We start from the raw sequence: 27,058 nt of genomic DNA, 5'->3' as shown, positions 1-27,058 counted from the left end.
AAAACGTTAAGACACGTTAAGAAATAGATCCCTATTTTGCCGTAATCCAATGACACAAAAAAAGTAATCCACAGCGATCAATTGATCCACAAAAAATGTCACGATGTATCCAGCAAGGCCTATACGAGCGTCACATTCACCAGCCAGCTGAACGAGGTCTCTCCACTTCGCCGTTTAAACAAAGTGGAATAAAGGTATAAAAGTCAAAATCTACACAAAACGCTCAATCAAGCTGACATCAATTTTATATACTTGGCATTTAGGAAACCTTTATGGCAACATTGGCATGGCAAGATGTCCAGTGCAGCAGTAATTTTCGTTTTTTGCGTCCTGCTGCTCCCATCGTCAACCATGTAATATTTTTTTTTTACTAAAGCAGTATATGAAATCAGATGTATTACCTACCACCATTTAGTTGTTTTGTGTTATTTAAAATATTCATAAAATATCTGGTCATGCCAAACATAATTATTCAACTCAATTTTTAAACAATGCAATTACCCGTTTCAGCCACCAGGGGTGCAGTGCTCCTCTTGTCCCCAGTAAACGAGTAAGCCAATTGCAGTAAACTCCACGTATGCAGTCAGACACATCTGCCAGGGTGCTGATGGGGGCCGAGACTGAGAACTACATGGAAAAATATGCACCAAACAAGCCACTTTGAAATGTTGTTCTTTTCATGAATACAAAAGTTGGGTGACACCCTCCCTGAGTAAAAAATGTTGGGCAACCCACCCCCCAGCAAAGAATAAAAAGTGGTCCATTCCATGAATACCGAATGGTCCCTTAGAGAAGAATTCTTCAATGTTTTAAGGACCCCTTAACTGAGAGAGACAGATCAGGGCCCCCCTACTAAATATATCTATCTAAAAATCAGGATATCTCAGGTGCAGTAGTCTACAGCAGCGGGGGTTTGGGAGTTGCTGAATCACTACAAGGTTCATTTATTGCGGTTCACCGGCTACAGGTGTCTTGCCAAAAACTGATCTTCTGCCAAAAAGTCATTGCTGTCTACCCTACAAATGATGAAATAGGGGACATGCTGAATCTCTAGATGAGCCGCATCCGAGCCACGACTGATCGAGCCGTGCTGCAACAGGTGTTTTCAGGTTGAGGTTCTCGTAGTCTCGCTTTGCCAGTCCAGACCTTTCTCCACAGCGCTGTGGAGGAGGGTCTGGCTAGTCCACACAGCATTCCGGGATGGGGGAAAAACGTGCTCTGGTTTATTGGCATTTCTTTAAACCAATCACAATTGCACTGGACGGAGCAACGGTTCCGCTGCAAAATAGCCTCGGGAAGGAACTTATTTTGGTGGAACGTGTACGTTCAAAATTTTTTTTAGTCGTGCAACAGAAAACTCAGATTGGACAGATAGTCTAGCTAGCTGTCTGGATTCACCCTGCAGAGATCTGAGGAGAAGTTAACCCTAGTCCTCATAAATCCACTGGAGTTTAGAATGCCAACACAAAACAAGAGGAAGGTGACGGACATCCGGACGAAAAGAGTGAAATCTGGCGAAATTTCCAGCAGCACCGGAGCAATCTGCCTTTGTTTTAATCACTACTTACACAGTTCTGTTGCTTAGCTTTACAGGCCAGAATCGATCAATAACAGCACCTTTAAACCTAAAAAAAACCTAAAATAACCAAATGTGAAACAATAATACAGTGAAGTGATGCATTTAATATAACATGACATCATTGGGGCCTCCTTTCTGTCCAAGTACTTTTATTATAAAAAAATATGTGTTGATTTGGAAGGTATTGTGAGCAATTTATCAAGTTTGTTTTTTACTGAACTTGTAGGTCTTTTCAGTCCTCCCCGACCCGCCTATCACTATTATACTTTCAAGAAGGCTTCAAACTAAAAAAGTCTCTTTATCATTTATGGCTGAATTTTAGGATAAATGTGTATAAAATGATGCACAGGACATGTGGAATATTTTTTATTTGGTCTAGTGCTGCCATCATGAAAAAACATTTCATCTATGTTTTGTGAATGCCCATTTTTCAGCTTTAACTGAGATCTGAGATATAAAAAGAAGCACAACAATGAAAGAAGAAATATAAACATGCCTTTCTGCTTATTTATACCTTGAAATTACTAAATTATGCTGTTTTTTAATGTTGCAATCTCAAACGAGATACATGTTTTGTCAGTTGATTAATTCATTTAACCTTTTCATTATATATCATTGACTGCTAAAATGTGTAATCTGCTCCTGCCTGAGGATAGACAGCCGAAAACAAAGCCCACATCTTCCAGAAATTACAGTCTCTTCTAAGTAATAACTGCCACTTCCAGTAGAGCAGAATTTGTCAACTTCTTTGGTAAGCAGAATACCATATTAGGATGAAAGCTAGTTAGCTTTCACACCCATATAAGTTGGAACACTTCCCCAGGTTTTTCTTAGTCTGCTGCTGCTGTCCTGTAACCATGATGCTCCAGGCGGCTGTGCTCAGTGTCCTCTTCTTCTCTGTGCCCAGTTTTACTATACAGGTAAACCTCATCAGACACTGTGCATGCATATGGACAGACAGACACTTAGTTTCTCAATAATGAGATAAATACAACAATTTAATTACACAATTTCAAATGAAATGTAATACTTTCGGAAATGTTATTATGCATAATAAAATTTTTCTTCAATAATAATGTATACAATGATCGGCAGTATATTCACTCAACGTACAGTATATAGGAGATTTTATTTTTTTATTCAATTGTGGGGCGTAGGAAAGCTTTTTTGCACACCTCTGTTGTCGGGCAGGTGCGTTTATTTAGAAAAATGCAACGTTTCGGTCTCAGACCTTCATCAGGTAAATTCCTGAAAACATTGTATTTTTCTTTTGTTGGGTCATTCTAAATTATAGCATGTGGACTAGACCTACTCTATCTGTAAAGTGTCTTGAGATACAGTAACTCTTGTTATGATTTGATATTATAAATACAATTGTATTGGAATTCTTTCTTTTTATACTTTTTTGTGAATTGCATTACATTCTAATAGAGTGCAGGATTGCAATAAATAGGCTTTATCTGCCTTAAAAGAAGTCCATATGATTACAAAAAAAATTGTTTTTAAAGTTTTCACCATGCTTTCTATTTCTCGCTACATGCTATCTCTACAGAACCAACCACATTAGTCTCAAATCAAAGTCAATTCACTGATGAAACTAAGATCTATTTTTCATAAAATTTTCACATCTAGATCCATTTAATTGTATTTAACCAATGTTTACTTTGTGTCTTATTACAGGCTTCTTTTGCAAAGTGTAAGAAGACTTGACTACTTTTCAGACATTAAATTTCTGTAAAAATATAGTCGTGCTCCGTGTAACTGATACATGACCAAATAGTTTCTACTCCACAGGCAACACCACTGAAGATGACGATTTCAGTGTGTCCACGCTGTTGCAGAAGGCCAATGTTAATCTTGGTATGTTCGTCTCCACTGCAACTGCTTTATTCATTCCCTTTGGTGACATTATCCCTCGAGCGGCAAATGTACAATAATAATAATCTTACCCTAAATATATAAATAATAAATAATGCTGGTGTTACAGTACATACCTGACAGTATACAGCAGAGATACTGCATTGTGGAAGAAGAGCATATATCAGACCCAGATTAGACGGGCTTTAACACAGCAGTTAAATCAAGAAAATGAAATGCAGTACAAAAAAAAAAGAGATGAAAACATTTACTTGATCTTGTCATGTCATTCTGCAGGAAAGAACTTTGATGACCCTCTGGTGTTATTTGGAGACATAGCAGTGCCAACAGGTCTACAGAACGCTGATCCCTGCACAGCACGAGGCTGCCTGTGGCCTAAAGCCACCGACGGCAACGTCTACGTACCCTACCGCATCTCAGACGAGTACTGTGAGTACTGAAGGCTTGGCTTTTACTTTGCATCTATATTATTATTCAGCAGTAAATAATAGCCCAGCAGTAGCAGTATAGCAGAAGTAGTAGCAGTAAAGGTAATAGTAGTAGCAATAGCAGTTTTAAAACTAGTGGTAATTAAGCAATTAGTTGTCAACTCAATCAAATGAATCCCCAACTATTTTGATAATCAATTAATTGGTTTGAGTTATTCAGCCAGTCAAAATTCTCTGATTCCAGCTTCCTACAAAACAAAGAGGAACACTGTTCAGGATTTCTAGACTGTGTATAGGAGACGCAGAAGCCGATAATTTTTGGGGTTATTTTTAATTATATGAAGTGATTTAAGGAGCAAATCTATTATTTAAATACCTGGAAGGAATGCTGTCCCTTTTGCCATTTTTGTTTATGAATAAAACTTAGCTTGCAAAACAAAAAAAGTTCACTACGTATTCCAAAGTGTTATTATCAGGATTATCATAATAAAAAGAAAATCTTTTACGCTAAGAGAGTAATTTGGATCAAAAAGGTGACTATTGAAGTCACTGAGAAATGTTTTAGTTTTCTCACATTAAAAAAATAGGTGTGATAGTGTTTTCATCCATATCACCACAGAAGAAACAAGCACTACTTATGTCTGCATATTTGGCTACAGTAACATTCACGGGGTATATTTTATGAAGAACTTTGAATTGAACCGCCTTCACTTTATTTGTAATGCAGTATTTACTAGGTAACAACATAGCTCTTTTCCAGTTAATATCAGGAATTAAAGATCCCCAGTAGAATTTCCCGCTAGGTGTTATTCTTTTTCTAAATTGAAAGATCTGACAAATATGTTTATTATCACATTTTTTTGTCTGCCACATCAATCCCATTCAAAATTAACTAATGTAGTGTTACATCGTCCAAACCAAAAGACAGGTCGCTTTTCATGAGATGGATTAATTAGGGGAATTTAACACTCCTACTTTGACACCTTACTTCCTGCTTTGCGCACATCATAACTACCACGGCCACTAGACGGCTGGTTGCTATTAACATAAATATGAGCCTTAATTGCTGCTTGAACAAACAACCTTTGGGAGCATTTTTAGGGGCAGGACAGTCTCAGCAGTAGTAGTTGTAGTACCAGAATAGTAATAGGAGTTGTAATAAAAGTAGTAGTATAGTAGTCTACTTGTAAAAATGGTAAAAGTCCCCTTTTAATGTTATGGCAGAGTGAATAAGAAGATGAGATTATAAAAACTCACCAAACTGTTAATTAATGTTTTTTTTTTTATGTCAAGCCACGCGCGAGAGAAAAATCATCGTCCAAGCCCTGCAGTCATTTGCTCAGTGCACTTGCATCCGCTTCACCCCCTTGACTAACAGACAGAGGGGCTTTATTGACATCAAGTGTCGTGAAGGGTATGGACCACACAATGCACATACCACATATGCCTGCACGAGTACACAGTCAGTCAAAAGTTTGGTTTACTTCTTTCAGGTGTTACTCATATATTGGGCGTCGTGGTTATGGCCAGGAAGTGTCTTTGCAACGTCCGGGCTGTGTTTACCACCAGGTCATCCAACACGAGCTGCTCCACGCCCTGGGCTTCGACCATGAACAGACTAGGTCCGACAGGGACCAGCATGTTCGCATCCTGCTGGAGAACATCGAGCCTGGTGGGTCGAGTTACAGACTTTCTTTATGTCAACTATTGATGGAGCTTTAGTAATGCTTTTTCAAAAGATACAACAACCAACAATGGGGTCTTACAACTGGCCTTTATGATGTCTAAGCTCTGAACTTTTAAGTGAAAAATGTTACGTACAAATAAACAAATTAAAATAGGACTATCATATCATCGTAGCTGGAATACAGTAGCTAGGAATGTGAATTATGTGAAAAACATATGCACAATTCGTATCATATCCTACGAAATTAGCTAATGCTGACAGGTCACAGGTCGACCAGCAGTGTTGGGTGTCACGCGTTACAAAGTTACCAAGTAACGCATTACAGTAACGCGTTACAGTAACGTAACTACTTTTTTTCGGGGAAAAGTAAAGTAACGCGTTACTACTGAAAATTTGGTAACAAAACGTAGTTCCTTTTCAATTCGGCGCAACGTTACTTTTCCCAGGGACAGATTTGACAGCGACACTCTCAGCTGCGCGCTCACAAGCTCCATACGGACGTGACAGAGGCTGGTGGTAGCAGAGCAATGCTTCAGCCAACGCTAGCTAACTTTTGAGAGCGTTTTTAGCTTTGTGGCGGCGCTCTGAGCGGAGAGCTATGTGACACATGCCACTACATCGCTGAGGACTGGCGGTTAAATCGGCCGTCCTACAAACAGAGCACGCCAGGCAGACACAAAGCTGACAACCTCACAGATGGATGTGGTGGAGATGGGCTCATACATAGACTAGGCTACACGCAGCGGACCGCTGTGGACTTGTGTCGGTCGCACGGACACGCAAGGACTTCCAGAAAAGAGGCTGCATGTGTCTATGACAACGCACGGACCATCATGGCTGCGCGACCAGTACTACAAGTAGATATGGACATTACGCATTAACACCGTGTAACGCCGATGACCTGCCGATGTGCATTCAACGTAACTTCCCCAACACTGTTGACCAGTCGCATGACAGTCAAGTTTAGCAGTCTTTACAGTTAAATTTAGCTGAGGAAACCTTACTGTGAGCCGGGAACAGAGCACTGTGAGGTTGTTTCAGAGGCCGTTTCAGTTGAGTTTATCTGACAAAACGTGACCGTGAGCCGGGTACAGTGCACCGTGTGGTGCCGGTCTTTTCAGGGGCTTTTGCAGTTAAGTTTAGCCGACAAAATTCATCATGCGGCAATTTAGATTTAGGCACCAAAACCACTAGAAAAAATTGTGGTTTGGATTAAAATACTGGTCGCCTTAAGTACACGGTCCCCTTAAGTACAGGAACACCCATTTCAAGTCATTTCAAGTCTTGTGTTTTCCCCTTCACTTCTTCGAGGACCTTAACTCTGCTCCCCTGATTAAAACCCTGCGCTTTGTAACCCACCCGTCCTCCAACAACCTCCTCCCTATGCGGACCATATCTGTCTTACACAGCAGCCGTCAATGTGGTGCATACAGTAATAATTACGTGGAATACATACAAATTACAGTGCTTTACCTTTTGTAGCTATGTCTACAAATTGGTTTGTGATAACAGCTTGAAATATATGCTTATGAAGACCTCTAGAATGAGCAACCATGTGTACAGAAATAATGACATGTAGTTTCCTGCAGATATACTGTAACACATTCACACATTTCACTTACTGCACTTTTCAGCCATTTTGACTGGCAAGCTGTAATAAAAACATTTAATCAAGCTGTGTGATTGCCTGCAGGAAAGGAGCACAATTTCAGGAAGATCGAAACAAGGAACCTTGGCACTCCCTATGACTACGGCTCTATCATGCACTATGGAAGGTAGCGTTCACTCAACTTAATTATAATATACAACAACAATGTAATTATGCAACTATGAAATCATGTTATACTGTATATACATATACTATGCTACAAAGCTCAGTTTATTCCACAAAGTTAAAAAAAACTCACAGTTTACTTTTATTTTCAAGTCCTGTTTGTTTAACCCACCATCCCAACTTACCTCCTTATGGTGAAGTTTGGAAATGTTATACTGCGTCCCCTTAATTCCAGTTATACATAACTACTACAACCACTAGAGGGCGATGCCACTATAAACCTGTAAATATGACATAGACTTAACAGTCTATGAAATATGAGTAGTAATTGCTGCTTGAAAAAACATAGGGGGGATTACATACTAAAAGGACTATAACTTAATTTTTCTAGAACTCAGACTGTTATAGTCCAATATTAGCTTTAGAATAAAGCTTTAATGCGTAACTTTTTGATATTAATGAACGTCCGTTACATTCAAGCCATTGCCAAATGAGTTGCGTGGGGTACACGATAAGGTAGGCTTGTATGATGTGAACGCGCCAACAGTGTTGTTGTCATTACTTAAAATTCCTCATGGGGCCGGCAGAAACTACGCACTATAGCTTTATTCTTATTTTTAGAATGCCTTTTTAAAAATTCCCTAAATCACTTGAAGTCTCTTCACGCCCAGTATGGATCCATATATCAGGTTTCCGTGGTTATTCAACAGTACCAGTGTACAGTTTTAACCTCTCATCACTACTGTGTATTTGCACCATAGGTATGACTTCTCTAAGAACTGTCAGCCAACCATCATTCCCATCCCCGACAGCAATGTAGCCATTGGCAGAGCCACCCAGATGAGTCCTACTGACATCCTTCGGGTGAACCGCCTGTATAACTGCAGTACGTACCTTTTTAACCATATAGCCTACCATCTCCCGAACTAAATAACTTCCTGATTGTTTCTGTATCTGCAGTGTATTTTCTCTGAGTTACTTACATTCTCACTGCATTCTCACCTGTCTTCCTTCCTGGCTTTTCACCTACCAACAGTACTCTCTCATGCTGCCTTTCTACTGATAAAATTGACAGACTAGGTCAGACTGAACAGATACCTAGGAATATCAAGACATACTTATGTTCATGTGCATTGTAGCAGTACTATATACAGTAGGAATCAAGCAGCTTTTACAGATTTTGCTTTCTTTCTGAATTCATGTCAGAATCGACTGCTTCCAGACGTCACCTGAAACCTGTGCAAAGAAAGCACTTCTTCTAGAAATGAAAGTAAGTTGTGAATATGTTCGGAACATGCTACACGCTATCCTCAATGTGATCTAACTTAAGTATAATAATACAGATGGAAGTTTCCCTCTTCTTATGTGTTCAGTAGCTTTTATTGATTGATTCATCATACATTTTGTTGTTTTTCTGGCATTTTGCCATTATAGGTCAGATAAAGACAGGAAACATGGGGAGGAGTGTCCTCAATCACACCAGGTTCATTTAATAAAACACAGTGCAAGGGAGATTGAAAAGACAGGAAACATGAATGTAAGAAAGGGAATTCACCGTAGCACCCGGGCATGACAGACCCTAGGAGCGAAGAGCGAATGACAAGAGACCCTCTCTGTAGGTGGGTATTCATAGGAATACTGGAAGAGCCGTGTTTGAGGTGCGATCTGGCGGTGCCAGATGTTCTGGTGATGTGTGTTGCCGCTGTCAAACTCTGTTATCTCCAAGAAACAACAAAAAACTTTGATGAAAATTTTTGGATTGTGCAATAAGGCAGGCCTGCTTGATTCCTTTGGGAAATGATTGTAGAGATTGACAAAGCATATGTTTACTGCATTTACTCTCTAACTGGGACATTTTGGGACCGATTGGTGGGATTGCTATGGGTAAAATACACATGGCGATACAGTGGTAAGAGCAAATTACGTTTAACCATGTATCCAGCTAATTTATATAGCTCACGTCACTGTGTTGTGTAAACAGTTCATTAATTAATTCATTCAACACTCATATTGTATGTGGCGTTTTCTTTTGCGGGGGTGCAAATGTTTCACCAAAACAAGTTCCTTCCGGAGAGTAATTTGCAGAGCCACCATCTTTGCAACCGGAGCTTAAGACGATGGTGATTGGTTTAAAGAAATACAAACAACCCAGTGTCTTTTTCTCCTATCCAGGAATTTATGTGTAGAGGGGCCAGACCTTACTTTGTAGTGCAAAAACAACAACCTCACTTTCTCCTTTTAAACGGGCACTCAAACCCTGCTTTCCTGGGTGATAGTCCTTGGGTTTGTTCGACCCTCCCACCACCCCATCCTGCCTCAAACTACCCTGTTGTGGAAATTTGACACTCTTACTTTGTCACCTTACGTTCTGCTTTGCTCGCGCCATAACTAATACGACACTGGAGAGCTGGTTGCTATAAACGTAAATATAGGTCTTAATTGCTGCTTGAACAAACAACCTTTGGGAGCATTTTTGGGTGGAGGACAGTCTCAGCAGAAGTAGTTGTAGTACTAGAGTAGTAGTAGTAATATAGTAGTCTACTTGTGTAGTAAAATGGGTAAAAGTCCCCTTTCAATGTAATGGCAGAGTGAATTAGAAGATGGTATTATAAAAACTGTTAATTAATGTTGGTTTTTTACTGTCAAGCCACAAGAGAGAGAGAAATCATCATCCAAGGCCTGCGGTCATTTGCTGAGTGCACTTGCATCCGCTTCACCCCCTTGACTAACAGACAGAAGGACTTTATTGACATCCAGTCTCGCGAAGGGTATGGACCACACAATGCACGTACCACATATGCCTGCACGAGTACACAGTCAGTCAAAAGTTTGGTTTACTTCTTTCAGGTGTTACTCATATGTTGGGCGTCGTGGTAATGGCCAGGTAGTGTCTTTGATGCGCCCGGGCTGTGTTTACCACCAGGTCATCCAACACGAGCTGCTCCACGCCCTGGGCTTCAACCATGAACAGTGTCGGTCCGACAGGGACCAGCATGTTCGCATCCTGCTGGAGAACGTCGAGCCTGGTGGGTCGAGTTACAGACTTTCTTTATGTCAACTATTGATGGAGCTTACGGGTGACATCTAGCTCACCCAGTAAGAGCGGTCACCCCATGTGGGCTGAGTCCTGTATCGGCGAAGGTTCGAATCTGACCTGCTACCCTTTGCTGCGTGTCATCCCCCATCTTTCTCCCCATTTCATGTCTATCCACTGTCACTATAATAAATAGGGAAATCCCCCCCCCCAAAAAAAGATCTTAAAAAAAACAACTGTAGATGGAGCTTTAGTAATGCTTTTCCAATGATACAACAACCAACAATGGGGTCTTACAATTAAGACAACTGGCCTTTATGACATTTAAGCTTTGAGCTTTTAAGCGTAAAATGTTACGTACAAATAAATGAATAAAAATGTGACTTTATCATATTGTAGCCGGAATACAGTAGCTAGGAATCCGAATTATGTGACGCATTCTCATGAACGGGATCATATGATATCGTACAAAACTTATGAACAATTCCTATGATATCCTACAAAATTAACTAACACTGGCCGGGCACGGGTCGACTAGTCACGTGACAGTTATGGCCCTATGTGGACCACATCAGTCTTACACAGCAGCCGTCAATGTGGTGCATACATTAATAAATATGTGGAATACATACAAATTACAGTGCTTTACTTTTCGTAGCTATCTAGAAATTGTCCTTGAGATCAGCTGGAAATATATGCTTATTAAGACCTCTAGAATGAGCAAACTTGTCTACAGAAATAATGACATGTAGTTTGCTGCAGATATAACTATTCACTTATTTCACTTACTGCACTTTTCAGCCAATTTGACTGGCAAGCTGTAATAAAAATATTTAATCAAGCTGTGTGATTGCCTTCAGGATTGGAGTTCGCTTTCAGGAAGATCGAAACAAGGAACCTTGGCACTCCCTATGACTACGGATCTGTCATGCAATACGGAAGGTAGCATTCACTCACTGAACTTAATTATAATATACAACAACAATGTAATTATGCAACTATAATCGTGTAATATATATATATATATATATATATGCATATATTACGTTATGAAGCTCAATATAGTAAAAAAAACTCACTGTTTGATTTGATTTTTGAATGTGTCTCCTGGATGAAAGTCCTGTGTTTGTTTGACCCACCACCCTAACTTACCTCCTTATGTGTGCCACTGTAAACCTGTAAATATGAGTTGTAACTGCTGCTTGAAAAAACAAACTGGGCGTTTTTTGAGGACAGTCTCAAACACTGTCCATAAAAACATGGGGGGATTATGTACTTGATTGACTAGAACTGGATTTGTCTGGATTCAGATTGTTAAAGTCCAATAGTAGCTTTAGATTAACTTTAGAATGCATTTTTACAAAGAACAAGCACAGTGGATTTTTTCCCTAAATCACTTGCAGTCTCTTCACGCCCAGTATGGATCCATATATCAGGTTTTCGTGGTTATTCAACAGTACCGGTGTACAGTTTAAACCTCTCATCAATACTGTGTATTTGCACCATAGGTTGGCCTTCTCTAAGAACTGTCAGCCAACCATCATTCCCATCCCCGACAACAATGTAGCCATTGGCAGAGCCACCCAGATGAGTCCTAATGACATCCTTCGGGTGAACCGCCTGTATGGCTGCAGTAAGTACCTTTTTACCCATATAGCCTACCATCTCCCTAAGTAAATAACTTCCTGCTTGTTTCTGTATCTGCAGTGTATTTTCTCTGAGTTATTTACGTTCTCACTGCATTCTCTAAACAGATATCTAGGAAGATCAAAACATACTTGTGTTCATAGGAATCAAGAAGCTTTTACAGATTTTGCTTTTTGAATTCATGTCAGAATCGACTGCTTCCAGACGTGACCTGAAACCTGTGCAAAGAAAGCGCTTCTTCTAGAAATGAAAGTAAGTTGTGGGTTCTAAACATGCTACACGCTATCCTCAATGTGATCTAACTTAAGTATAATAATACCATTTAGTTGATCCTAGCTGTGAATCATATACTGTTCCATATCTATGCTGTGAATTCTGTCTTCAGATGGAAGTTTCCCTCTTTTTACGTGTTTAGTAGCTTTTATTTATTAATTCATTTTCTTAATCATACATTTCTGTATGTTTATAGGTCAGATAAAGACAGGAAACATGTACATTTCACTAGCAAAGACCACACCATTAACCAGATATACTTAAACTACTGATTGATGAAAGATGATTGGTGTGCGAGGCAGTTGCTTGTAGTAATTCGTTTGTTGTCTGCGTTGTAGGGAAGTTTCAGTAGGGAATCCAGCGTAGCACCCAGGCACGACAGATCCCTAAAGGAAAGGAGAGGGGAAAGGAAACAGGGGAGGGAGGGGTACAGAATACGAGAGCGAATGACAAGAGAGGGTTAGGTGGGTATTCATAGGAATACTGGAAGAGGCGTGTTTGAGGTGCGGCCCTGCTCCTCAAATTATGCTAGGTAGCTTCAATTATGTGCATCCATGTTTCCTGTTAGTCTGGATCGACGACAATTCATTTCCAGGATACTCGCCAGAACATTGGGTGGTGGGTGTTCCGGCGATGTGTGTTGCCGCTGTCTGTTCCGCTGCACTCTGTTCTTTTTGGAAAACAACAACCTTCGAGCTAGCAAGCTACGCGCTGAAAATGGCAAGTTTTAAAGAAAATTTGGACCGTGCAAAAAGGCAGGCCTGCTTGGTTCCTTTCAGGAAATGATTGTAAAGATTGACAAAGAATATGTTTACGGTATTTACTTTCTAACTGGGACGTTTTTTGGACCAATTGGTGGGATTGCTAGGGATAAAATACACGCGGCGATACACTGGTAAGAGCAAATGAGGTTTAACCATGTATCCAGCTAATTTATATAGCTCACTTGGGTAAACAACTAGCAACTGCCGCTCGGCGTCATGGAGCTCTGTAGCCGATGTTACGTGACCAGCCGGCGGTTTCCTAGTTTTCGTATGATATCATATGTTTTAGTGTGCATAACTGTTCTTAGGAAATCATACAAACCCGTTCATGAGAATTCATTGAATAAAACAAGTTCCTTCCTGAGACTATTTTGCAGAGCCACCGTCTTTGCAACCGGAGCTTAGCTCTGCCCGAGACGATTGTGATTGGTTTAAAGAAATGCAAATAACCCAGAGGGCCCGATCTTGCACTCAGCGCAATTGCCTTTGTACACCGACGCATGTATCATTCCTATTTTGCACCCGACGCACAGCGGACTTTTCCCTCCACAGACGCACGTCGGTAAATTAGGGAATGTATTTGCGCTCCCGGGGGCGGTTCAGCGAAAAGAGGAGGCGTGTTCTGGCGCAAACGTTCCCTGGTGCTATTTTGCAGTTTCAGAAAACAATTCCGCCACTGACCAGGAAAAACCTGGTCTAAAGTCAGTTGCGCTAGTCTAAAGTCAGTAGCGCGTTATTCAGATGCTATTTTAGGGGCGCATGCTTGGCCGTAATGTAGCGTGTGCACTACGCCCGCTCTTAAAGGAAATGTGAGATGACACTCTGATTGGTTTATTGAACGTTACGCCCAAACCACACCTAGCTACTTCAGACCAACCCATTTTAGATTTGCGTTGGGCGCAAGAGTCATTTATCCCACCGGTATAATAGCAACAGCGCCCGAGATCCGCCCACAAAGCTACTTGCGTTTTGCGTTTCATACTTGAGTTTCGGATCGTTAAAATAGGGCCCAGAGTGTTTTTTCTCCTATCCAGGAATTTATGTGTGGAGGGGCCAGACTTTACTCAGCAGTGCTTTGGAGATAGGTCTGGCAATGCAAGACTACCAGACATTAACCAATGATATACAGTGTATGTTTATTTGTAAATTAGTGCATTATGAAATTGCTTCCTTAAGTTAGTAAGAGTTTGTTCGCAAAACCCTGCGGTGGAAGGCATAAAAATCAATGAAAGAATTGCACAAAAAGTAAGAGAAAAAGAAAAGAAAGGGCTTAAGATGGTCTCCTTAACAAAGCTGAAAAAAAAAAAGAATTCAGCTTTTTTTACTCAACTTCAAGTGTCTTATGGTACCTGTATGTACATGCCCGTGTGTGTGTGTGTGTTTGTGTGTTTGTACATGTACTCATTCAATATTTTTTTACAAATTCCCTCTTTTTTTCAGCAGGAAATCCAGAGAAAATGAGGCAAACTGATGCAACGTTGTGCAAGCAAAACCAGAAATGCATATTGTGCTTAATGAATGTGCTTTTATTCAGAATTTGTTCAAATTAGCTTGCATGCTGTCCTAATGAGAAATTAGGTGTCCAGTGACATCATCACTCAAATAACTGCTTGTGAGCTTGATTATATATTAATAAATAAAACATGCTTATTCACATCATAACCTCAGCCTGTGTCTGTTTGTTTTATTGTGACCTGAGAAGATAGAAGTGTACCAGCACACACCATAACAGCTAACAAGTTTTTATTTTTTACAGTTTTTGTTATAGTTTTTCACATTATTCACATATAATACACAAATAGAGAACAATAAATTCCAACAAGAAAGTTCAGCTACAGCTTTCACTGTCACTGAGCCCAAATATGGATTATCTGGGTACTGAGAATGCCCAAGAATCAGCTAAACTCACAGGCTTATCAGTCACATATGGTTCAGACACATACATGTGAATATGTTAACAACCAGGGTCTCATTTATAAATGGCATACGCCCAAAAAAAAGTCAGATTTATAAAACCGTGCGTACGCACACCTGTAAGCAATGTTCCTTTTATAAATCACATATTGACTACAAGTGTGCGTACGTGGATCAGCCTCTTATCCCGCCCTATACACGCCCATTTTTAACCATAAATAGTCAATGCAAAGCATCTCGTGAATGCTGATCAGAATGTAAATGACCCTGGCAGTTCTTTCGTTACACCGAATTGCTGCCAATTGAATTATAATTTCGGCCTGTTGTCGCACAGTGTAGGGAAACCGGATCTATAGACTACCTTTATTCATAAAATCTTTCAAAACGGCAGGCATTACGGCACTCTGGACAGCTTCGATATACCAGACGTATATAATAAGATTTAACAGAACTATATATTATATCCAAACAAGCCTGATGAAGTTGAAGATTATATATAATATTAATTTAAAAAAACACTTAGCTGTCTGACATTTCCCTCTGGAAACAGCCGGTTTCCCCCAGAGTGGCGAGGGCCAATATTTGGACCGGGATGGCACGGTTCCGGCGCGTTGCCCTCTCTACTGGACCCAATTCAGTACATAGATCCAAGAGCTCAGCTTTAGGGAATCTAAATCGGCAAATAAGCCAGTCATCGTCATGGTCCCTGAAGTCTCTTTCTCTCCTGATTCTTCCATTCGGGTTAGTCCCCCTGCAGGGCCAGCAGTGCCATCATGCAGCATTACGCATGGGGTCACCGCAGTATTTATATGTTTACAGCAATTTGTGATTGTTAACACCTTGCCAACACAGCAATACAATCTGAAGACGAAAGAAAGTGCAATAGGCAAACAAACTTTTCTTTATGAAGGTTTTGTTAACAGTTTTAAAGTTCTGACTGATAAAGAGGACATTAAGGGTAAAGATTGCGCGAGAGCTTAACGGCTGTATTTTCAGACTTTGACATTTGATGATATATGCATAGTTTTAAAAATAATGCATAGTGTTCCGCCGTTATCTAATGCTAGGGTATTTGATGATATCCTGTATTCCATGTAGTCGGGCCATCTCCTCCTCCTGCGCTCCGTAGTGGACAATGTGACGGCGAGACAGCGCCGATTAAATATTAAGAACAATTTTTTATTTAACATTTCAGTTTATGGAACAGTTATCACTGAGTACAAGCGCAAATAACACTGCTGGATTTAATCTTCATGGATGATATGGAGTGAAAAAATGTGCGAGGCATCAATATTTAAATGTTTTCTACTCTTATAGTTATTCCCATTTACTTTTTGCAGTCTGACTTCAGTTCACCACCTCACCATCTGCGTCGCCAATTCCTATTTTGTCTCCATAATGTGCGTTTGCGTTGAGGACCGCACATTCTCCCGTCAAGTTTGTTTTTTATAAATCACAACCTTTGCGTGGGATGTGGCGTACGTACGTTTTCAGCCCCGTTTTGTGCGTACGCCACGTTTATAAATGAGACCATAGGGCTGTTGGAATGTATTCCAAAAGTCAAATATAATACGGATAGTAAAGAAAATTCAATATTCAAATGCTGAAATTACTATTCAAATGTCTATTTTTTAATAAATGTGTTGGCTAACATTAGCGAATCTCGCTCTTCTTATTTAAAACGAAATGAATTCGTCGTGTCACGTCTGATGAACAATAATGTTAGCAGGAGTGGGCAACACAAGGCACTGTGTGATCTTATGGCACAGAGCTAACGTTACGGTAGACACCGAGTAACATTAGGAGAGGGGGAATGAGTGACAGGCTGAGGTTGGGAATGGAAAGAAGGATGGGAAATACTGTTTTAACATGACTTCAAAATTGACTTCCAAGGATGAAGGGATTAGGGGTAGTGTAAGGGATAAGGGTAGAGGGATAGGATGAATCAACATATTTGCCTATGTTATCATTAAAGGAGCAATATGTAATATCTTTACTGTATTAAATAAAAAATTACCACAATATGTCATCAGATATTAAGGAAACATGCCAAGTTGCTCATGCCAATGTTAAAGCCAGTTTTCTCCTTTGAAATATCCATCTTGGGAATGTCTATTTTTGTTTTGGCCTCTGTGTTGTTTTTGACACATGGGTCATTCTACCCCACCTAAAAAAAAAACTTGGTATCTTACTAAACAGTTGCATGACCAGAGACGTGGTAAAACACCGGTAAATATTGGAGATGCGTTTAAAAGATGGACACAGGTAACACAAGTATATGCTCCAATATGGGGAGGAGTGTCCCCAATCACACCAGGTTCTTTTAATAAAACACAATGCAAGGCAGACTGAAAAGACAGGAAACATGAATGTAAGAAAGGGAATTCAACGTAGCACCCGGGCATGACAGACGCCCCTAGGACGAAAAAGGAGAGGAGAGGGGAAAAGAAACAGGTAGAGAGGGGCACAGAATACGAGAGCAAATGACAAGAGAGGGTTAGGTGGGTATTCATAGGAATACTGGAAGAGCCGTGTTTGAGGTGCAGCCCTGCTCCTGAAATTATGCTACGTAGTTTCAATTATGTGCATCTATGTTTCCTGTTAAGGCGCTGACACTAACCCGATAATCAGCCGTTGGACAGTCTGGCGAAGTCAGTGACTCGAGTCTGTTCGGTGTGTTCCGTGCCGTCGTCTGTCTGAGGGGCTGTCGGCCTTTATTTTGGCTGACCTGACATGTTTCAGTCGGAGACAGGGCAGTCTGGACTGGAGCGGAATGAGTGTGACTAGAGTCCCTCAAAATCTGACGAAAACAGCATGCGTCAGACTGAAGCCCGAGGTAGCAGTGGGTAAGCAGGTCCAGGATTGCAAGTGGCAGTCCTATCCCCGAAGCTCTCCGCGGGCTAGCAGCACTGCCGAACATGCTGTCAGCACCGTGACGGCTGCGGGCAGAGATTGGAGCCCAGCTGTTCTGAGGCTTTACGGCAAGCTACTAGCATGGCTATCATTTCCTGAATATTTGTCCCAATAGGCGCCTCAGAGAGAGCGTGGTCTGAGCTGCACACATTGGCCGGCTGCAGTCGATGGCAAAGGTTGACATGTGATCTCAGCCAGCATCAGCTCGGTCCTCTTGTGGGTGTAGGAGTTTAGTTTTTTGTTTATTGTTCTTTGGACTCTTCCTTCTCGGTCTGTTGGTGCCCCATTGTGAGTCAGCAGTAGTGAAATGTAGACCTATACGTACCGTTTCTTTGCAAATCGAATGCAGCATAATCTGCAGTGACAAGCTCCATGGGACAGATGGGGAGAGACCAACCCCTGCTGACTGATGTAAAAAGGGTCACTAACTGTGCGCTCCATTTGAAATGTAGGGCGGGAATGTCGCCCTCAACAGTCAGATTGTATTACTTGACAAAGCAGCAAATACAAGCGATTTCATCAGTGGGTCAAATGCTAAATCACCATTGTTTTAACTTACTCTTTGATAGATAGGAACTTAACAGACAATAAACTAGATATAAATGTTAGGGACTAGGTAGGTACTAAGTTACATTCCACCACTCGTTTTAATTTTATGGGCCTGATTGCAAGTCAAGTTTCCCACCTCGGATAATACCATGACTTAACTGAACTGAATTGTATGATATTTGCACCCGAGTGTTTATAGGCACTTCAACTAATTATCACACAATCCTGTTTCTGCATCCATCTAAATTTACTTTGGCTATTACATGGTAACACACTTTGATTTGGTGAGGTAAAGATTTCATTCATCAAGTTTCAGCTTTAACTGAGATCTGATGTAAAACCTTTCCTTAAAAAGTAACAAAAAACATGCCTTTCTGCCATTTATACCTTAATATTACTAAATTTAGACGTGTTTTTTTAAACCAGAAAAATGTTTTGGTCAGTTGACTGATCAGTTTGACCATTTTTATATAATTGACTATTAAAATGTGTTATCTGCTCCTGCCTGGGAACAGACAGCCAGAAACAGCCCACGTCTTACACAAACAACTGCCTTCTTTAAGTAATAACTGCCACTTCCAGTAGAGCAGAATTTGTCAACATGTCTTTGGTGAGCAGTATACCATATAAGGATGAAAGTTAGATGGCTTTCACACCCATATAAGTTGGAACACTTGTGTTTCCCCAGGTTCTTTCTTAGTCTGCTGCTGCTGTCCTGTAACCATGATGCTCCAGGCGGCTGTGCTCAGTGTCCTCTTCTTCTCAGTCTACAGTTTTACTATACAGGTAAACCTCATCAGACACTGTGCATGCATATGCACAGACAGACACTTACTTTCTCAATAATTAGATAAATACATACACTTTTCTATGACACTATTTCAAATGAAATGTAATACATTCTGAAAATTAGCTGTACAATATACAATGATCAGCTGTATATTCAGTCAATGCTCAACGTACAGTATCAGGGAACATTTTAAATTTAACTGTGGGGAAATTGATATGTAAATTGTAAAATTGGAAGGCCTAAAAGGTAAAAAAAGATATGACGGATGAAACATTATATTGAAGTTTATCTCCTAGGAGATTGACATGTAACGTGCATTTTTTTGGATTTCAGGGCTTCCATGTATTTTAAATGCCAAAACCTAATTTATCTCTCCTACAGTACGCAGGGAATATCTCCTACATTGTAGATCAACTTTAAAATAATATCTCATACATATAAGATAAACTCATAGAATTATATACTATAATTACAATTCTTTTTTCACCTTGCCTTTCGGGGCTTCCGTAAAATTGCAAAAAGCTAAATGTGATTTTGTCATTCTTTTTATACCTTGTGGATTTTATTACATTCTAATACAGTACATGTTTTTTTTCAATAATATACAATGATCAATACAATGCTCAATGAACAGTATTGTGGTATTGTTTTTTTATTGTGGGGAAACTTACATGGACATTACTGTTTCTAATCGAAGATATTTTGGTAAATTGAATGGAAGCCCTAAAAGGCAAGGTAAAAACAAATGTATATAAACTTTAAGAGAAAGCAGGAGATTAACTTTTGATTTCACCTTGCCTTTCAGGGTTTTCGTAAACTTGCAAAAAGCTAAATGTGATTTGTCTTGCTTTTTATACTTTGAAGTTGTGTGGATTGCATTCTAATACAGTACATGATTGCAAAAAATCTGCTTTCTCTGCCTTGAAAGATGTCAATACAATTTTGAAACACTGATTAAACTCTATCTGAACTTAGAAGCCACTTTTCACATTTGAATTCAGTGGTTCCAGATCCTTTCAACTGTATTTAACCAATGTTTACATTCTGTTTTCTTATAGGCTTCCTTTGAAAAGCGTGAGGAGAACTCTGGTAAAGACTTGGCTACTTTTCAGACAGTAAAAAGTCTGTAAAAATAAAGTCGTGCATTGTGTAACTGATACATGACCAAATAGTTTCTACTCCACAGGCAACACCATTGAAGATGACGATTTCAGTGTGTCCACGCTGTTGGAGAAGGCCAATGTTAATCTTGGTATGTTCATCTCCACTGCAACTGTTTTATTCATTCCCTTTGGTGACATTATAACTCAAGCAGCAAATGTACAATAATAATCATTTTACGCTAAATATATAAATAATAAATAATGCTGGTGTTGCAGTACATACCTGACAGTATACAGCAGGTATACTGCATTGTGGAAGAAGAGCATATATCAGACCCAGATTTGACTAGTTTTTACACAGCAGTTAAATCAAGAAAAAATGAAATGCAATTAAAAAAAACAAAAAAGATGAAAACATTTACTCGATCTTGTCATGTCATTCTGCAGGAAAGAACTTTGATGACCCTCTGGTGTTATTTGGAGACATAGCAGTGCCAACAGGTCTACAGAACGCTGATCCCTGCACAGCACGAGGCTGCCTGTGGCCTAAAGCCACCGACGGCAACGTCTACGTACCTTACCGCATCTCCAACCAGTACTGTGAGTACTGAAGGCTTGGCTTTTACTTTGCATCTATATCAGTATTCAGCAGTAAATAATAGCCTACTAGTAGCAGAATAGTAGAAGTAGCAGCAGTTAAGGTAATAGTAGTAGTAATAGCAGTTTTAAATCTAGCGGTAGTAGTAGTGGCAGTATAGTCTCGCATTGCCAGACCTTCCTCCACAGCGCTACAAAGGAAGGTCTGGCTAGTCCACACAGCATTCAGGGATGGGAGAAAAACATGCTCTGGTTCAAGGCATTTTTTTAAACCAATCACAATCGTCATGGGCGGCGCTAAGCGCCAGATGGAGCAATTGCACCTCTGCAAAATAGACTCGGGAAGGAACTTATTTTGGTGGAACATGTGCTCGTAAAAGTTGTTTTAGTCGTGCAAAAGAAAACTCAGATTGGACAGAAAGTCTAGCTAGCTGTCTGGATTTACCCTGCAGAGATCTGCGGAGCAGTTAACCATAGTCCTCATGATTCCAACGGAGTTTAGAACGCAGACAAAAGGTGACGGACATCTGGCCTAAATCAGGGACATCTGGCGGATCTTCCGGCGGGCACCGGAGCAATCCCCTAAATTAATTGTCATTGATATAGACTATAGCAGTATAGAAGTAGTAGAATTGCAAAGATTAATCGATTAGTTGTCTACTATTAAAGTAATCCCAAACTATTTACTATACTTTCTAGTTTTCTTCTCTCTTCTGTGACAGTAAACTGAATATTTTTGAGTTGTGGACAAGAAGAGACATTGGAGGACGTCATCTTGGGCTTTGGCAAACACTGATGGACATTTGTTTTCATTTTCTGACATTTTATAGACCAAACAACAAACCATACGATGATCTAGGTCGTTTGTTCCAACCCTCTAATACGACCCACAGGAGAGTTTTCCGTGCACAATACTAAAACAGAAAATGACGGTCAATGTTTAAACCATGAAGGTACGGGTTTTAAACACGTTTTTTAACTTAGTGAACTGGTCAGTTTGGTAAGGTTCAGAAAGTACTTACTTAATCAGACGTTCAAAGCCACATTCATTAAAGCAAAAAAACAACAACCTCACTTTCTCCTTTTAAACGGGTACTCAAACCCTGCTTTCCTGGGTGATAGTCCTTGGGTTTGTTTGAACCTCCCACCATCCCATCCTGCCTCAAACTACCTTGTTGTGGAAATTTGACACTCTTACTTTGTCACCTTACGTTCTGCTTTGCTCGCGCCATAACTACTACGGACACCGGAGAGTTGGTTGCTATAATCGTAAATAAAGGTCTTAATTGCTGCTTGAACAAACAACCTTTGCGAGCATTTTTGGGGGGAGGACAGTCTCAGCAGAAGTAGTTGTAATACTAGAATAGTAGTAAAAGGGGTTAAAGTCCCCTTTCAATGTAACGGCAGAGTGAATTAGATGATGAGATTATAAAAACCCACCAAACTGTTAATTAATGTTGTTTTTTTAATGTCAAGCCACACGCGAGAGAGAAACCATCATCCAAGGCCTGCGGTCATTTGCTGAGTCCACTTGCATCCGCTTCACCCCCTTGACTAACGGACAGAGGGACTTTGTTGACATACAGTCTCGCCAAGGGTATGGACCACACAATGCACGTACCACATATGCCTGCATGAATACAGTCAGTGAAAATTTTGGTTTACTTCTATCTTTCAGGTGTTTCTCATTTGTTGGACGTCGTGGTAGAGGCCAGGTAGTGTCTTTGATGCGCCAGGGCTGTGTTTTCCGGCAGGTCATCCAACACGAGCTGCTCCACGCGCTGGGCTTCAACCATGAACAGACTCGGTCCGACCGGGACGAGCATGTTCGCATTCAGCTGCAGAACGTCATTCCTGGTGGGTCGAGTTACAGACTTTCTTTATGTAAAATATAGATTGAGCTTAAGTAATGCTTTTCCAATTATACAACAACCAACAATGGGGTCTTACAATTAAGACAACTGGCCTTTATGACATTCAAGCTCTGAACTTTTAAGTGAAAAATGGTACATACAAATAAATGAATACAATTATGACTTTATCATATCATCGTAGCTGGAATACAGTAGCTAGGAATCTGATTTATGTGCCGCATTCTCATGAATAGGGTCATATGATATTGTACGAAACGTATGCACAATTCCTATGATATCCTACAAAATGAACACTGGCCGGTCACATGACAGTTATGTTCCTATGCGGATCATATCAGTCTTACACAGCAGCCGTCAATGTGGTGCATACAGTAATAAATACGTGGAATACATACAAACTACAGTGCTTTACTTTTCGTGGCTATGTCTAGAAATTGTTCTTGAGACCAGCTTGAATAATATATGCTTATTAAGACCTCTAGAATGAACAAACTTGTCTACAGAAATAATGACATGTAGTTTCCTGCAGATATAACTATTCACTTATTTCACTTACTGCACTTTTCAGCCATTTTGGCAAGCTGTAACAAAAACATTTAATCAAGCTGTGTGATTGCCTGCAGGAATGGAGCACAATTTCAGGAAGATCGAAACAAGGAACCTTGGCACTCCCTATGACTACGGATCTGTCATGCACTACGGAAGGTAGCATTCACCAAACTTAATTTTAATATACAACAACAGTGTAATTATGCAACTATGATCATCTAATATATATATATATATATATATATATATATATATATATATATATATATATTTGTTCATAATAGTAAAAAAAAACTCACTGTTTGATTTTATTTTCGAATGTGTCTCCTGGATGAAAGTCCTGTGTTTGTTTGACCCACCACCCTAACTTACCTCATTATGTGTGCCACTGTAAACCTGTAAATATGAGTTGTAATTGCTGCTTGACAAAACAAACTGGGCGTTTTTTGAGGACAGTCTCAAACACTGTCCATGAAAACAAAGGGGGGATTATGTACTAGAATGACTAGAACTTGATTTGTCTGGAACTCAGACAGTCCAATAGTAGCTTTAGATTAACTTTAGAATGCATTTTTACAAAGAACAAGCACAGTGGATTTTTTCCCTAAATCACTTGCAGTCTCTTCATGCCCAGTATGGATCCATATATCAGGTTTTTGTGGTTATTCAACAGTACCGGTGTACAGTTTAAACCTCTCATCACTACTGTGTATTTGCACCATAGGTTTGCCTTCTCTAGTAACAGGCAGCCAACCATCATTCCCATCCCCGACAACAATGTAGTCATCGGAAGAGCCACCCAGATGAGTCCTACTGACATCCTTCGGGTGAACCTCCTGTATAACTGCAGTAAGTACCTTTTTACCCATATAGCCTACCATCTCCCTAAGTAAATAACTTCCTGATTGTTTCTGTATCTGCAGTGTATTTTCTCTGAGTTATTTACATTCTCACTGCATTCTCACCTGTCTTCCTTCCTGGCTTTTCACCTACCAACAGTACTCTCTCATGCTGCCTTTCTACTGATAAAATTGACAGACTAGGTCAGACTGAACAGATACCTAGGAAGATCAAAACATACTTATGTTCCTGTGCATTGTAACAGTACTATATAGGAATCAAGCAGCTTTTACAAATTTTGCTTTCTTTCTGAATTCATGTCAGATTCCACTGTTTCCAGACGTCACCTGAAACCTGTGCAAAGAAAGCACTTCCTCTAGAAATGAAAGTAAGTTGTGAATATGTTCAGAACATGCTACACGCTATCCTCAATGTGATCTAACTTAAAGGTGCCCTGCTATACAAAACAGTTTTTACTTGCATTTATTGAAATATCTTAGGTCCATATGTGTTTGTGTTATGTTGTGAATGTGAAAATGAACTGCTACCTCCTCTGTTAGCTCTAGCCACTGAAAAGAAATAAGCAGAGAAATCAGGCCAATTACAAAAGCTGGTCAGTCTGACATCGGAACGTCTGCGTCTCTACTCCGTCCCAGTTCCGTCAGTCCGCAGCCCTCCGGAGCAGATACGCAGAGCTTCTATTTTTGACGGACGACGGAGAGCGCCGCAGCAATTCAGCACACGGCAGATAGTGCGGGACAGGAAGTCGAGCACATAAAAAAAAAAAAATCCGGTTAATTTTCAAATTAAAATACACCGTGCTCACGACGGATCATATTTCCCTGCACTACACCTTGAAAACACATCACAGAGTCGTTTCCCCTCTACTCCTCTGGATGGAAACAAACTGTTGTTGGTTTTGTGGTTCTATTCTACGTGAATTCGCGAGAACGTGTGTGTCCTCGTGACTACAGCTGTCAGTCACGGCCGCAGCCGTTCCGCAACAAATCCGGACCCGGTGGGTATTGACGGACGGCGGAGCACGCAGCAGACACGCAGCAGAGCCGGTCCGCAGCTGTTACGCATCCAGTGGAAATCCCCGGTGACAGCCAGGCTCTCATTGGCTAGCTGTTAGCCAATCAGATTCAAACAGCTTAGCTTGTTGAATATTAATGAGAACTGGCAGAAATCGAGCTGAATCTTCGTGTAGGCTTTCTATACCACGCTAGAATGGCTTGAAACAAAGTAACCAACTTTCCACAAAAGTTTTTTACAGAGTCCATGGTAGAACTTCAGACATTACCACAAAGTAATGAAATACGTGTGGCAGGGCACCTTTAAGTATAATAATACCATTTAGTTGAACCTAGCTGTGAATCATATATTGTTCTGTATCTATGCTGTGAATTCTGTCTTCAGATGGAAGTTTCCCTCTTTTTATGTGTTTAGTGGCTTTTATTTATTAATTCCTTTTCTTAATCATATATTTTTGTTGTTTTTCTGGCATTTTGCTGTTATAGGTCGGCCTGAAATTATGCTAGGTAGCTTCAATTATATGCATCCATGTTTCCTGTTAGTCAGACTTGTTAGTCTGGATCGATGAATTAATTTCCAGGATACTCGCCAGAACATTGGGTGGTGGGTGTTCCGGCGATGTGCGTTGCCGCTGTCTTTCCCGCTGCACTCTGTTCTGTGTCTTACATCTCCCTTACGGTACCTTTATGCGCATGCCAATGTGTTTGTGTGTTTGCACATGTACACATATTCATTCAATATTTTTGAACAAATTCCCTCTTTTTTTCCTACAGGAAATCCAGAGCAAATGAGGCAAACTGATGCAACGTTGTACAAGCAAAACCAGAAATGCATCTTGTGCTTAATGAATGTGCTTTTATTCAGAATTTGATTAAATTAGCTTGCATGCTGTCCTAATAAGAAGTGAAGTGTCCAGTGACATCATCACAAATGTACACTTACCATGAATAACTGCTTGTGAGCTTGATTATATACTAATAAATAAAACATGCTTATTCAAATCATAATGTGTTTAGCCTGTGTCTGTTTGTTTAATTGCAGGTGTCAAAAGTATTCACATTCATTACTCAGATACTAGAAGTATAGATACTAGGGTTTGAAAATACTTCTGTAGAAGCTGAAGTATCAACTCAAGCTTTTTACTCAAGTAAAAGTGTAAAAGTACTGGTTTCAAAACTACTTAAAGTATAAAAGTAAAAGTAATGTAAGGGGAAAAAACTCATTAAGGACAAAAGCTTATGCCGCCCCACAGGGGCCTATAGTGCAATACCCCATCTCCACAAAAAAAAAACATTTTTCTAAAGGACATAATAACTATAATGTTATATTACAATGTTAATGTTGAAAAATTTGGGATGCACCTGTTTCAGCTGCATTTATGCCTATTGAAAATGAACGCATTTTTGTACAATGCAAATACATTAGAGAACAATATATGTGTACTACTGAGCATTAACATGTTTCATAGAGTGGAAGATATGATGACTAGTTGCCTATAAGTATTGTAAGTAGCTTGTGCTACTTGGGTACGCAGAGCTTGCAGCGCATTCGAAAGTTTTTGCATCCAACCACTTCGAAAAATTCTTCCAGGTACGGCCAGGGATGTAGAAGGGTTTGCTGGTCTTCCTGGCTACCAACCTCCTCGCTGGTGCTTGGTTGGGACATTTCGCTCAAGTTCTCTTGACCTTCCGTTTTTGGTTTAAAAAGAAAAATGGATTATACTTTAGTACCCTTACCGACCAGCACTCACCATAACAGCTAATACCAGCTAACTATTACACAAATACAGAACAAGAAATTCGAACAAGAAAGTTCAGCTACAGCTTCCAC

At 40.1% G+C, this 27,058-nt stretch overlaps 2 protein-coding genes across 7 annotated transcripts; both read left to right on the top strand.

Annotated features, from left to right (window-relative positions):
• Positions 1–2,421: 2,421 nt before the first annotated feature.
• Positions 2,422–14,773, top strand: LOC114568150 (low choriolytic enzyme). Of its 6 annotated transcripts, none has more exons than XM_028598021.1 (10): positions 2,422–2,499; positions 3,260–3,275; positions 3,374–3,439; positions 3,734–3,886; positions 9,994–10,114; positions 10,194–10,372; positions 11,241–11,322; positions 11,889–12,013; positions 12,216–12,279; positions 14,508–14,773. In XM_028598021.1, exons 1-9 carry the CDS (start codon positions 2,437–2,439, stop codon positions 12,269–12,271), a joined length of 861 nt encoding a protein of 286 aa, XP_028453822.1. In that variant the 5' UTR covers positions 2,422–2,436; the 3' UTR covers positions 12,272–12,279; positions 14,508–14,773. The 6 variants fall into 6 exon arrangements, with proteins under 6 accessions (XP_028453822.1, XP_028453748.1, XP_028453666.1 ...); XM_028597947.1 differs by having other exon boundaries at positions 14,505–14,773; XM_028597865.1 differs by lacking the exons at positions 9,994–10,114; positions 10,194–10,372; positions 11,241–11,322; positions 11,889–12,013 and adding exons at positions 5,179–5,299; positions 5,379–5,557; positions 7,266–7,347; positions 8,108–8,232 and having other exon boundaries at positions 14,508–14,655.
• A 4,348-nt stretch (positions 14,774–19,121) lies between these two features.
• LOC114567927 (low choriolytic enzyme) lies at positions 19,122–26,232 on the top strand. The gene is made up of 10 exons (XM_028597238.1): positions 19,122–19,226; positions 20,289–20,319; positions 20,417–20,482; positions 20,781–20,933; positions 22,407–22,527; positions 22,609–22,787; positions 23,428–23,509; positions 24,078–24,202; positions 24,518–24,581; positions 26,002–26,232. The coding sequence occupies exons 1-9, from the start codon at positions 19,164–19,166 to the stop codon at positions 24,571–24,573; spliced, it is 876 nt and encodes a 291-aa protein (XP_028453039.1). The 5' UTR covers positions 19,122–19,163; the 3' UTR covers positions 24,574–24,581; positions 26,002–26,232.
• Positions 26,233–27,058: the final 826 nt, after the last annotated feature.

This window comes from Perca flavescens, chromosome 1 (genome assembly GCF_004354835.1).
Source record: "Perca flavescens isolate YP-PL-M2 chromosome 1, PFLA_1.0, whole genome shotgun sequence".
NCBI lineage: Eukaryota > Metazoa > Chordata > Actinopteri > Perciformes > Percidae > Perca > Perca flavescens.
This window is presented reverse-complemented; position numbering and strand designations above follow the sequence as displayed.